Source organism: Anticarsia gemmatalis, chromosome 9, assembly GCF_050436995.1.
Source record: "Anticarsia gemmatalis isolate Benzon Research Colony breed Stoneville strain chromosome 9, ilAntGemm2 primary, whole genome shotgun sequence".
NCBI lineage: Eukaryota > Metazoa > Arthropoda > Insecta > Lepidoptera > Erebidae > Anticarsia > Anticarsia gemmatalis.
In genome coordinates, this window is record NC_134753.1 from 11,066,927 (window position 1) to 11,081,423 (window position 14,497).

Below are 14,497 nucleotides of genomic sequence, written 5' to 3' on the forward strand. Positions count from 1 at the left end.
CGATTTAAAATTGTAATGAGTTTTAATCACATGTTTTGTATTATGAAACATTGTATTCCTGCCTACCTACATACTAAGAACTTCATACAAAGTAACTGAATAGCTAATAACGTTTCTACATTTATATAGAAAAGTAAAGTTTCTAAGTTTGCATGTAGCACTCATCTCGGTAACTGCAGTTCCGATTATGAAATATTTCTTATGTAACAGGCTGGTTTTAAGGAATTTCATACCTTTGTTTACATATTGTTTCATTAGATTGTTTCATTAGTCATAAGAGTCCTACTCTTATCACTATGCTCTATTATTACAGTCGTAAAAATCTTTAAAAACATTCAGGTAATGTCACAGGCAGTAGCTATTCGTTATATGATAAAAAGAGGTTCATTAAAACCACGCTGATATTAGATTCAGATATTAGTCATATCAACGCACTCTGACCTTTTCTAATAGCTGGCGTTAGTCATGATTGCTCACTTGTAACTAGGGTTGCCAGATAGCTGGGATTTGTGTGCAGAGTGTAAATATAATGCATGCATGCCACTGGCAGCGTGTGGTCCGTGTGACTCTAATAGGTCAATTATGTGGGTAAAATCAAACAATAAGTACAAAAATAAATAAAATTTAATTTAAAGCTATAATTTTCCCGCCTCTATGATTTCCTTAAGCCTATACTTCTGTATTTTCCCTGAAGCAGTCTTCGGGAACTCGTTGGTGACCTTCACGATTCTGGGTATTTTGAAGCGAGCGACCTGGCCGTCGCAGTGGCGTCTGACATCATCCAGGGTGACGGAGGCACCGTCTCTGACTCGTAGGACTGCGCAGAGCTCTTCACCTAATCTCTCGTCGTGAACTCCTATCACCTGTAGATAGGATTATTGGGTTCTTGAAATAAATTCCTTTCCATCTTATTGGTTGTTGAAACAAAGAGCTAAGTGTGTAAGTATTCACTAACGACTAAATGTCAAGGGTAAGATAGAGAAGTTAAGGACATAAGGCTGTAGAAAACCTGTGGCAAGATGGGTCTATAATAAAATACAGATGCTTAGATACTTGGGAAAAAATAGACAGAGTATAGCAAAAGGCTTGTTAAGGTAGAGCTTTCATTAATTTAATTACGGTTCGACCACATATACTGAATAAAACAGTAAAATAAGATATATTCAACTTCTTTACCTGACTCTCGACGATGTCGGGATGCGTGTTCAGTAGATCCTCTATCTCTTTCGGCGCGATATTCTCTCCTCCTCTCACGATTATGTCCTTCAGTCTACCAACTATTTTACCATAACCATCTTCGCTTATTGTGAACTTGTCTCTATAACAAACATCATCACTTTGGTAAAATGATCATTTTTTACAAGATACATGATTATTTGTACGCATTAACAAACGCCGTGCGCTGGTTCAACCTGCTACCTCTGGAAAGGCTCAACACGTTAAAGGTACATTACTTGAAAGGTTCTTTTCGAGTCTCTTTCGTAGTGCGGTGAGTATAAATTATGTTACGCGGAGAGCGTAACATATAAGTGCAAAGTTCAAATGAACCGCCCGATTATGTCAAGCAGGTTATCAGTAAATACTTTGACTAACCAGCCATATGATAAATGTGTTTATTAATTAATTAGACAATATAAATGTATGAGTAGCCCTACCGTATAGTAAAACTATGATGTCTATTCAGTAGCGCCATTCTCTGCAGTCGTTACTATCAATTGTACAACAATCGTTTGACATTTATAATGGAATGCAAAAATAGTTCCTATCGCACCCGCTAGAGGCGCTGATCAGATTTTTGCTCAAAGGGGAACGGCAGGTTTATATGAAGAATTCGTACAGCTTATAAAATGTCATGTTTAGGTTTAGTTTTTGTTTTAATTGGTAGCTAATATGATAAACAAGCTTATTTTAAAATTCTTATATTTTTAAAAGTTGGGAGGTAAAAGTTATGTCCATTTTAAGAAGCCCCGATAGTTCGCTAAATTGCTCAGATGCTGTCAAAACCACAATCCAAAACAACAGCAAATTAGCGGATGCGTAGACGTCAGACGAAAAGTGACGTCTCATGAGATTTTCTTTTTCTTTAGTTGTCAACAAATATAAGCCATAGACCAAAAATTATTATTTAAATAAACAAATACTTTCTAATTAATCCGGACTTCTAAAAATAATACTCCCAAATAAAAATAAGTGACTTAGTCCCCTTAATAAGTGGTACAAATTCTGTTACGAAACAACACAAACTTTAAGCTGTACGAAATCTGCCGATCTCCTTTGTCGATAGCTAGAAAGTCGTCAATAGGCGACAGTGGTAGAGAATCACGTTACGGTTATCTTAGTTCAATAATCCAGTTTAATGTTTATGGTTTGAATTGGCATTTATGTTCAATTCTCCTTTAGACTTTGTTATAAATAATATAGCTATAATTTAAATTTAAAGTGTCTTACCCGGTTTTAAGCCAGCCGTCCTGGTCCAGGGTTGCTCTGGTCTTCTCCGGTTCATTCCAGTAACAGATCATGTTGTTGTAGCCGCGTACTAACAGTTCACCGGGACTGCCAAATGGTACCATTTCACCTTTCTCGTCCACCACCTAAGCAGTCATTAAAATTAATCTTTTGTAGCTATATCCTATATAATACCTACGTAGGTAAATAAAATCAGTGTTTTTTTAACGGATACAAAACACAACCAGACCCGAAACTATAGGAATCGAACCCACGACCTCTCGACCCAATGGTAGCGGCGTGGTGACCTTAACCACTGCGCCACGGAGGCAGTCCAAAGAAAGAAAGAAGAAATATTAAAATGTAGAAGTAAAGTTCAGTGAAATGGCATTGGCTTTACCGAAAGTAACGAAAATATTCAAATATTAATTTATTAACAATATTCAATGACTTAAAACACAGAATAACATATTCCGAAAAATTTACAGTGTACTTAAAAGGTGAGACCATGACCTTTATGAATAATATCTTTTGTTCATATTCATCTACAATACTTGAAATTTAAATGTAAAATATCGCGGGACAAGGTTGAACCTTTTATCAATCACATAAGAGATTAAACCAGTAACACAAGCAAGCGAGCAAACGAGAAATTTTGTATGATAAGCGCCCCTAGTGGGTGGCGTGGGAACTGATATTCAGTACATTTTAAATGTCAAATTCTTGATACTCGTCAGTAAATACTGACTGTAGAGTATCAACGAAAAGGATTTAATACCTTAAGGTCCAACGCAAAACAGCGGAGGCACACCGAAATCTGTAGTTATTGGTGCCATAATCGATATTTGGCTTTCCATTTTAATCCACAAGTCATAAGAATTAATGCTTATTTTAATTTTATTATTCTTAGTCAATTCGCCGGTTTGCGTTGGACCTAACCTCCATCATTCAGGAAGGGCTCATGTGCCTACAAGTGATACAATAAAGAGTATTTATATATTATTATTAGAAGCAATGGGACCTTACCTTTGTTTCTATGTGATCCGTTATGTAGCCGACAGACTCCGCGACTGCATCAATACTGTCGTCGGGTTTGCTTTGGAAAATGCACGCCGTGGTCTCCGTCATACCGTATAGACTCTGAAATAATCAGTACTTTATGCAATGCTTTAAGTAGTGCCATTTCATAGTTGTGTTGTCGTAAAACAGGAGGTGCATCAGCTGTCACAAATCGGGTCAATATTCCGTCAAAGTAATATTTATGACAAAACAATTGCCTTTTTGTGTGAAAATTGTGTTGACGTCACAACTTAGAATTTTATTGATTAAAATAATGTTTCCTATTATTGTTATGAAATAATGATCTTAAAATAGTTTAATCCCCTTAGTATTAAATTTTATCTATTTTTTAACTTATTTTTTTATATAATCAAACAATGCTTTGCCACATACCTTCACAGAGTCAGCCTTGAGGTACTTCTGCATATCTCTAATAAGTTGTGGACTGCAAGGCGCGCCGGCCGCTAGCGCCATCTGCAGCTTCGAGGGCACATCTCCCATCGTCTTGACCTTAGCCAGCATGTCCACAAACATGGTCGGAGTACCCGTTATTGAGGTGCATCTGGAAATCACAAGATTTTTCGTAAGTGTGTTATCTTTTTTTTTATACATGGTACCCTTTTTACAGTTTGACCAAAGACCAGATTGTTTACCGAAGAGTTAAGTGAGGTGAAACCTCAATTAAAGTAAATGTGTTTTTTGTACGGAAGCCTCAAATTGATTTATAAGAGCAGGAAAATGCTCGAGACTCTCTACATATGCTTTTTGTAATCACGATCATGTGTAAGCTACCCTTAACCTAAGCTTTAAATAACTGTTACTTTTTCGTAGAAAGAGAGACTTACTTTTCAGCAAACAGCGCGATAATATTAGCATCGACATTGTACATGGGAGCAGAGAGTATCAGTGAACTGCCGTGTCTGATCCCACCGAGAATTGTCACGATGGATCCTAGAGCGTGAAACAGTGGCACCTGGAAATTCAATTTTGTTACTAAGGCACTCTTCTACATTCATCAAAAACACATTCGGCACGTTCCCTTTTGGCACTGTCTATTCATGTATTTGTTAATAAGTGACATTGATTACCTGCACACATATATTGTGATGACTTTCATGGAACTTATTTCTTATCCCCGTGAAGTATGTGTTGTTAACTACACCCAAGTGCGAGTCCAGAGCAGCTTTTGGATCACCTGAAACGAAATTTACATCATAACTTAGCACTTCATTCACAATTTAGCTTACTATTTTCTTAAAAATTGCCGACCAACAGAAAAAGATAGATTTTACAAACAAATGACACCCAATGCCATCTATTGGCCAATATTTTAACGTACAACCTCTACAACAAATAAGTACACAAGTTTGTAGTATTTTTAAGTCAATTAGCGACATCTATTATCAAGGTAAGCACCTCTGCAACCCACCAGTGGTGCCCGAGGTAAAGTGGATGATGCAGCCGTCCTTGGATGTGACTTCACTACCGTAGCGCGATATCTGAGTGCTTTGTCCCGTGGTTAGGCTATCGTAGGATGTGGTGCCGCTGGAACAAAATATATAAATGTTTTATTTTTTGATAAAAGGGTCCCTATTAATTATTCCGTTTATTATTATTATTTATGGATTTTCTCTGAGTTAAAGCGATAGGGAGGGAGAGGCACTTTTAGGCTGTAGAAGAAGCTTACCAAAACTACTACTAAAACTATAAGTAGTCAGATCAAATAAAACCAAAAGGAAAATATAGGATAACTTCCCTTAAGTTAATAATTGACCAAAAACTTAACCACCTAAAACAAGCCCTAACGCCATCTAGTAACAAGTTAACGTAATTAAACATTAAGAAGTTTCTGTAAAAACTTAATACCTAATAAAATTATCATCTAAACTACAACAAGATACCAAAATGTACTCACGGTAAATTGTCCTTGCCAGAATAAATAATAGAGGTTAAATGTGGAAATTCACTAGATTTCAACGATCCTGGTGAGCTGTTCTGTAACTCTGGTAATACTTGTGTTAATGTCTCATAGTAATTTCTTTTTGGCAATGTCGCTCCTATTAATAAGCTCTTCATTTCTGTCTTCTTTAAGCAAAAGCTTAGCTCGCTTTTCTCGTATACTGGATTTATTAGTACCTGAAAATAAAGTAAGCAGTTTTCATCAAAATAATTCAAACACTGGTGAGCAAGATCACTTTGGCTGTTAAAATAAATAATGATTTTTGGAAAAACTTTGTTTTCTTTTTCATGAGTTCCCCTCTTTAATTTCCTCAACAGTCGCGAGTTTAATGGTGATAAAAGATATCATAACAAACAATGCATGCATCATTTTATCTCTGCATATGTGATAGAAATATGCGTGTAACGGGTGCATTGTCTGGTATGCTTAACGGCTTACTATCTTTTAATTACGTAATAATGAGTTAAACCATTAGTTCGTCTAAGTTATTGCGCAATAAGTTATAAGCACATAGTTTCCATTATTTAAGGTTTAAATCGTTCGTGGACAATAAATAAATATAAAATACAACTGTATTTTAGTTATTTTAAAATCATTGTTTTAAACAATTCAATGTGTTGATCGACCTTAACCTCTTTTTTATTCGTAAACTATTCTTAAATAAGGGCACATGTTTTATACATTTTTCTTTCCGTTCTGGCATTAATAATATGTTTATAAATGTAACAAGATAAACATTATTATATAATTACAAAAATATCTTAAATTAAATGAGGTAATTTATTTTAATTATAATAATTTGTTATGTAAATTAACATCATCGTTTTATTCTAACACAAAAAATGTGGTTACAAAACCCATGGTTTTATTTGTATGTTTTTTATAATTTCCTAACTATATATCACACTCAAAGTCTGAAGATGTGTGACACAATAAACATTCATCATCACATGTAACTGGGGGCAAGGCAGACGTAGGGGGATTAGTACTTAGCATAGGGTACCAATTGGGAAATACCGCCACCTAGTGGGCGTTCTAGCTTTTGCAAGAGGCGGTGGTGGGTCCTATAAAGGAGGGCGCTGAAACTTTTCTTTCTTATATTCCCTTGTTAGGTCACAAAAAATTGGAAACCTAAGATGAAGAGTTGAATATAAACTTACAGATATAAGTCCGGCCCGGGCGGCGGCGACCACGGCCACTATCCATGCTGCACTGTTGTGAGCCCATATCCCCAGCCTGTCTCCCTTCTCCAGACCTTGCGCTCGGAGAGCACATCCCAGGGAGTCTGCCTGAAAACCAACACATCACATTACTCGAGCATAATTGTTTTTTGTGGCGATATTTCTTAAGAACTTTTGGCATTAAGTTTTTTTAAATTGTGTCGCAAGATAATGACCTGGATTTTATGCCCCGTATAAAGGTCATACAAAATGTATTTTTGCCAAATTTTTGATCATAAGGATTTAATAGTCTCTCAAGACCTAACCCTCCCTCATTATGGGAGGAGACCCATGTCCAGCAGCGGGACATTAATGGGTTCAATTTATTTATATAAGGATTTAATATGATTTTTAAATGAACGTGAGATCGGTTTGTTTAGTAACTGCGGTGCATCCAACTGAAAACGTGTCTATTTTATAATAACATTTATTTAGCTCGTGTGAGTTGTGTGGGTGGTCTTTATATGATAACTTAACTTAATTTGCGAGTTAATACGCCGCTATCAGTAGCGCGATTCTCTGCAATCGGAACTATCGAGTATCAAGAGATTGACATTACAATGTACTGCAAAAATTGTTTATAGGGCGTCCGTTAGAGGCGCTGATCAGATTTTCATACAGAATTTCTCGATAATTGTGCTATAGGTATTGATATCTAAAACTAATTTCATCTATCAAAGGCTATGAGGTGTGTACGAAAGTTTGGGTTTATGATTGCTAAATTTGTATTGGTTTACCTTCAAACATTTGTAGGTAGACTTTAAATCTGTGTTTTTTTTAATGCGCGATGCAGACAAATTTTATTATGAAAACAATAATCTTAGCGAAAGGTATAATTTTCAAGCCTTGTAAGGTTGTTGTTTGTGTTATTGTCTTTTTTTATAAAAGCCATTTAATAATATAGCAAGACAGATAATTTAATTGACTTATAGATTGACTCTTCTTGTAGCTATTTATTATCTGTGAGGTGATTTTAATTACTTCCCTTTCATGTTATTGTTATTTAATAGCTACTTTGGAAACAATGTTAACACAAGTTTACTCTGAAGATCGAAAACTGTATCAGTATAAAGACACGCGTAATAAATCAGCATTTAAGGCCCTTCGAGCACGATTATTTTCAAAAGTATGTTTGATCCGGTTTTCCAACTATCCATAAGGCTAAGTTGCATCAAAATTACAGTTCAGCCGCGAATAAACAACAGATAAAGAGTATCGCATTTATTTAGTTTCAAAGTCCACTGAATTTAAAGCTATGATATCAAAAAACATGTTAAGAATTCAAAGTCTAGTCTTAGAAATACTGATACTTTAATCAGGCATTTTTTGGAGAAAGAAAAATTACTGTTCAAAATTAAATATTCATTCGATACGGCACCTTACTCGCGATCTCTGTGCGGGTAGACGTAACGACGGCGACGCGCAGTAGAGACACGCGCAATCATAGGTGCATTAAATCTCACCTGTTTCAACAATTCTTCATAAGTAATAGTGATATTTTCATGCAAGGATTTGACAGCCACTCTGCCAGGATACTTGTCGACTGTCTGAGCTATAACATCGCCTAATGTGTCGTAGACTAATGGTTCTGTTCCCGGGTTGTGTAAGTAGCTGCCACCAGCTGCTGATTGTAGTTTTCGAGTCCATCTGGAAAATATTTCGAAATATTATTATGTACTATGTATCATATGCCTTAATACCTTTTTAAGCTAATAGAGCCAACCTTTCTAAATCTTAATTAATAAATTATGATTAAGGTTTTTTCGCATGCATTATTATTTGATCACTGTATGTAGCCAGGAGATCTTTAAATCTTTTTCCGCAGAAAAATATTTATTGGTATTGGTGCCTCAAAACCTTACTCTTCAATCGTTTGGTAAATTTAAGGCATTATAGGAATATAATACTACAGTGGTATAATACTAATTTTAACACTTAACTGTCTTGAAATTAAGAAAAGAAGCTTTGAGATCACCACGCTGACCATTTGTGGATTGAAGACTTTGTACTTATTTATTTTCGTCCTGATATTTTCTTTAGTTATTAGGTATTTCCAGACAATGTTTTTTTGCAGTTGTTTTCATTACTATTGCTTGTTCATAAAGCCGTCAACATACAGACACTCCCATTGTCAATATAATTACGGCCCCACGTAGTTACAAAGAATTCAGTAATATCTCTTTACGACTGATAAGGGTAGGCTTAATATTAATTTTGTTGTTTGAAGGCGTGTTGCCGTGTTTCTACTGTTATCTTATCAATAAGACAGGTAATATCAACGTTCAACGTAGATTAATACTTATGCAAATTTTAATACTAAATATTGTTTTAATGTTCGGTGTCGGCTTTTGCATTGGTCGTTTAATAGTTTTTTTTATAAACTTAGCTAGTTTTACCTTTACGCTCTTTTGGCTACTTTTACCTTTATTAAAGCCAGTATACCTACAGCAAGCTATTTCGAAACATGAAATACACAAAAGTAGAGTAGTTTTTTTAGAACGAAACTGAATAAAATTCTTATTCCCTATCCCTTATTCACTGTATTATACTATATTATGTTCTAAGCTAAAAGCTAAATTAATCTCATTATGCAAAGCAATAAAATTGTTAAAATGGCAAATTTGAAATAACTTTCTCGTGTCTTGAAGAAAGACAGTCATAAGTTAGTATTTAATAAGTGCAATGTGTTAGTGGCTCTTATTAATATGATGTCAACAAACTAAAAGATTACGTTCAGTTTGTTTACATTCTGCCTCACGTGAACCCGAGTTGTCAAGCTTGTATAACTTGAAATTCTGGCTTTAGTCACTGGTTCCGATATCCGACTATTAGTATGACTATTTTCGTCTCGTTTCCTTTTAATTGTCATGTTTACTTCATTTTTTATGTGGATCTGTATTGTAGCTTAATAATCTTAACCCATAAGTGAATCATCGATGCTTATTACATCGATGGTTTTTCATTTTTATGCACAGTCAAGTGAATTTTTTGTTCGTTGAACTCACTTTAAAAAAAATAGAGACCCTTTAGTAATTTGCAAGAGTAAAAACCAGGCCTTTTGGCCTTTCTACACTTAAGACAACAAATAATGATGATGTCGTTCAAAAAAGTCAGTACTCCTAACTGGCGGTCATGTATGAAATAATATCTGGATATGAATGTAGCAAAAGAAGTTTGTAGGGATTGCAGTAAGTGGCGTTTTTTCGTCACTACATAAGAAAAAGGCGTAATTTTAATTAAACTGGCTACCGTAGCCGAATATCGGTCAGGAGCACATTACTAGTCATAAAAGACACTGATTTAAATCAACTATAAAACTTTCCCGTAATGTAGATGTATTTCTCCCAATTCAAATCAAACTCTTCCAATACATGCATAACTTCGAGTCAAAGTCCTCGGGGTTTGAACTCCCAACTACGTGGGAGGCAACTGGTTACACTACTATCACTGCGCAATGTTATTGTATTTAACTTTTAAACCGGAATTGCTGTAATTCTCATGATAATGTGTCATTAACCCATCATTCTACTTAACTTTGTATGAACAAAGGACACTATAAAATGGCACATGTTATTTTGTTCAATGGTTGAAGTGCACGCTACGTCACTAATTGCATGTTTGGTGTCTTGGTTTCGATTCCATGGTAGAAGTAGTTGTTTTTGAAATTTGTTTCTGTGATTCCTATGTTTGAAATGTTATACATATTCCTGGTACAGAAGTTGTTTGTTAGGCAACAAACACTTTTCATATACTCGAAAGTTAATCAATTAGCTTCTGAAAACGATGAAAGTATCTATTTTTTATTAAAGTTATTATTTTCATAAACTTGTGTTTTAGAAGATTTATTAATGTCCGTACTCTGAAGAGTTTTTTCTTAAGAATTCTGTCTTAAACTTAAACCGTTCAACTTATGATCATTATGATTTATAAATAAAAAAAATTACTCATTTTTTTTTCCAAAAGTGTGAAATTACAAAAACACATGAGTTATTATTGCTTATAAAATATTTTTATAATGTTAAATTATTATATATTATTTTGATAACAAATAAAATAATGTTGAAACAGGTCATTGATACGTAAAGGCTGTTTGTTTAATTCTGTAACTGGTTTCCCTTGACTCGTGATTTTATAACTTAACATAATTATTTAAAGTATAAGTACATAAGTGGCATCATCAATAAATCACGAGGGTCAGGGTTTGTTTCCTAAGTTACGCAAATGAACTTGAAATTTGGTAATTTTCTGGTTTATTTAAGCCTCTTATGGATAGAGGTTTAGAGAATGGTCGTGTTTAGTTAGTTATGCATACATAATATCAGGCTTGTTTTACCTGAAAGTTTACACCCACGTTTCGTTGTTCACAATAGTAATAGGTGATCAGTAATAGGGTACGAGCAGTATATATGTACCGGCACGTTACCAAACTCGGGGCTTTTAGTGTAATACGCTCTTATAAACTCAAAAGGTAATAGTACTTTGCTTGGCCCGGAAATGGAACCCGAGGCCACATGATCAGCAGTCGAATAGATTACCGACAGCGCCACAGAGGCAATCAACCAGTTACATATAACATGTAGAAATGGTATCATGGATCGTTTGTATCCATCAAGGGCAATTGAAAAATCTTTTTAAAAAAGGCTTATGATTCTACCGGAAGAGTCATTGACCTGTTATACTAATAAGGGCATCGTTTTATACGACCATGTGTACCATTACAAAGCAATATCCTTCTTATCATAAAGCAAAAACACACTTTGGCTGATAACAGCACAAATAAGCGACATTCGAAAGGTTTTCTAGATAAATCAAAGGCAACAAGGGCATAATAAGAACAAAGATAGATATAAAAATAAAGCCAACATTAGAAAATCTCGCCCTAAACGAGGACGAATTTTGGCGTTTTCATGCGAATGGCCGGGGCGGGCTTGACAGATGAATGCATTTTTCTTTTCTCGCGCCTTTTCACGAATATCTCGAAACATTGTTTTTGTAGATAACGGCATTATAGTTAGAGGACGGCAGTGCTTTTCTTCTTGCACACCCTTTACCCGCACGCTCTTTCACGCGCGATTGTTGTTTCACGCGCGATTCTTTTGCATAAAAATCTTGAATAGTAGTACTTGTAGTATTACTAATAAGAATTTCCTCCTACAATAAATCCATGAAAAATGCGTATACGCATTGATTATACCTACAAAAGTAAGTACATAGGTATGTATTTATTCACGGTCAACACTCGAAATTCTAATTGTTGGTCAATGAAACCAAATAAACAATACACCAGCTGATTACTAATTATTTCCTATTAATTAGTTTACCTAGGACTATTAACAAAACGTACTTCTTTTATAAGTACATAAGTACGTAGAATTGACCCAGAATCCGTAACTACTTGATCTTCATTTCACTACCTAATATTATAAAAACGATAGCGGATATATTATGTATGTTGCTCTTTCTCGAAAATCTACTCAAAGGATTAAGATGAAAGTGCACTCAGAGGATTATTATAACCCGAACTTACATGTGGTATAATAGTAATTGTGATGTAAATAAAGAGAGGAGGCGGCTATGGATAACAAAGGCTATGGAGTAAAGAACAATATGTAATTGAAAAAAAAATACTATTTATTGTCACATCTGGAAATCTTTCGACCCGGCGAGGTTATGGGTAGAAGCTATAGTTCGACAACTTAGTAGAATGCCTTGGCCTGCTCGGTTTGTCCAGATAATAATTAATAACTCTGTATATTTCCAAATTAGAGTAGTTGTATCAAACGGGTTACCATTAGCTGCTTAAGTTCGCGGGTCACTAATGTCACAAATTTTATAATATATGCAAGGCGCTCTACTTAGTTATTAAACTATATCATTTCATAGTTAAGAAAACACACTAAGGGGAATGATTGTAAAATGTATAAGGAGAAAGAAGTAGTTAACAATCATTGTTATAAAATGGAAAATAATCATATTGCAACTCGATCATTGGTTTTTTATTCGGAAAATTCGAAGATTTTCTGACACATACTGTCTTCTTTAAGGAAAAATAAGATTTTTTATCGATATTATACAATGAAATTGTAAAATAATCATCGCAGTAATGACGGATTAGCGATTGATAAGAAGATAAACTATGCGGACCTTGATCAATTGAAGGGCTCTAATTTTGGAGGACATGACATGATAAGAGTTTTTTGTTCTGGATTTACGAATTAAAGGAAGTAAATGTGTTATTATTTATGAGATATGTTTTATTGTATTGTACAGTGATTGTAATTAATAGAGTCATATAATGGGCAAATAATAACTTATTAGTAATCATTTTATATGACTGCCTCCGTGGCGCGGTGGTTTAGGTCGCCACGCCGATACCACTGCAACGGGAGGTCGTGGGTTCGATTCCCACACGGAGCAATTATTTGTGCGATCCACAAATAATTGCTTCGGGTCTGGTTGTGCTTTGTGTCCGTTGTTTGTATGTTTGTAAAAGTCCCCGCGACACAAGAGCAATTCTTAGTGCGGGAGTTGTAAAAAAAAAAAAAAATGAAAAAAAAAATGAAAAAATTTTTAACAAAACCATTGTCACACTTATTATCTTAATATACTACCTAAAACAAAATTAAATCATTGATTCATTCAGGTCAGTGTAGACACTTATGATGCCGAATTTACCACCAGTTCGGAAGGTAGAGCCAATGAAACGAGCTGGCTGGAAACCTCTTTAAAAATAAAACAAAACCTAGTCCCTATTGGTCATATTCTGATTTAAAATATACTTAATTCGAACAAAAAGCAGTTTCTCATTATTTTACAACCCAATATTGGAAACTACTAATTTGCCTCACAATAATAATATATTTTCCTTAAAAACACATTCATACCTTGCATTATAACAGCCGAATCTCGTCACACTCAAAGCATGTTTGCTCCACATGTTTACAACACGACACGACAGAGCGACAGTCGCCAACACACTGACAGCTATCACACTACTACATAACTCTTATCTAATCTGTACACGTATCAGCTGGTTAATTGTTTATTGGACTTTATTTATAACCGGTTTTGATGTAGTGTTATTTGTTATTATATTTGTTGATTGCATGCGCAGGAGTTGATACTGACAAAGGAGGTTTTATGCTCTCCTGTCGTGTCTTTAACATGACCGCGCGACGCTAGTTAGAACGTTGCGTACGATAATATAAATAAATAGTCAATTTAACCCGTTACTGTCCCACTGCTGGGCAAAAAACTGATAGAGGATGGGTTGGGCTTTTTCGCCAAGTGCTGGAGCCGCGTTTACCCATTCATACGCTAGACAAGCTCAAATCTTCACGTAAAATTATTAAGAAGAAAAAAACTTGTCTTTTTAAATAATAGTAAGACAAAATTCATGTCATTATATCCCAGACTATAGACAGTAAGCATAGACTCTTATTTTTTATCTAAAAGTCACTTTTTATACAGACGGGTTTTTTAAATAAACTCCTGATACTTATAGTTAGTATATTACTTTTAAATAATGTTTATACATTGCTCGTATAGTATCTGTATTTTTTAACAAATATAATTATTTATTTATTTAAATAAATGTAATGTGTACATACAAAAACACAAACAATAATTATGTCAACAGTTCCTCCGTCTGTTTTATATTCACATATTCAAATGTCCCAAATTCAATCGTTTTGAGTCAAACCGGAACATTGTGTTAATGAAGTCGTGGTTACAAACAGTACGAAAATAAAGAGGTTTTGATTCATTCTATTTTACATAATTTTGCCTTTTTCGTGCAGCGTATTTTTAAAGT

At 34.6% G+C, this 14,497-nt stretch overlaps 1 protein-coding gene across 1 annotated transcript; it reads right to left on the bottom strand.

The window, feature by feature from the left end:
- Positions 1–606: 606 nt before the first annotated feature.
- Positions 607–13,662, bottom strand: Acsf2 (Acyl-CoA synthetase family member 2). Its single transcript, XM_076118690.1, has 12 exons — positions 13,569–13,662; positions 8,148–8,331; positions 6,625–6,753; positions 5,420–5,640; positions 4,934–5,049; positions 4,593–4,699; positions 4,350–4,477; positions 3,898–4,066; positions 3,472–3,585; positions 2,449–2,591; positions 1,177–1,318; positions 607–863 (listed from the first exon to the last, which is right to left on the bottom strand). Exons 1-12 carry the CDS (start codon positions 13,619–13,621, stop codon positions 636–638), a joined length of 1,734 nt encoding a protein of 577 aa, XP_075974805.1. The 5' UTR covers positions 13,622–13,662; the 3' UTR covers positions 607–635.
- Positions 13,663–14,497: the final 835 nt, after the last annotated feature.

Coding starts and splice junctions, on each gene's coding strand:
- Acsf2 (XM_076118690.1), bottom strand. CDS start 13,621: ATGTGGAGCAAACATGCTTTGAGTGTGACGAGATTCGGCTGTTATAAT. Junction 6,754..8,147: donor ATGAAGAATTGTTGAAACAG/GTGAGATTTAAT, acceptor GTTGGTTTTCAG/GCAGACTCCCTGGGATGTGC. Junction 4,067..4,349: donor ATCGCGCTGTTTGCTGAAAA/GTAAGTCTCTCT, acceptor TGTGATTTCCAG/ATGCACCTCAATAACGGGTA.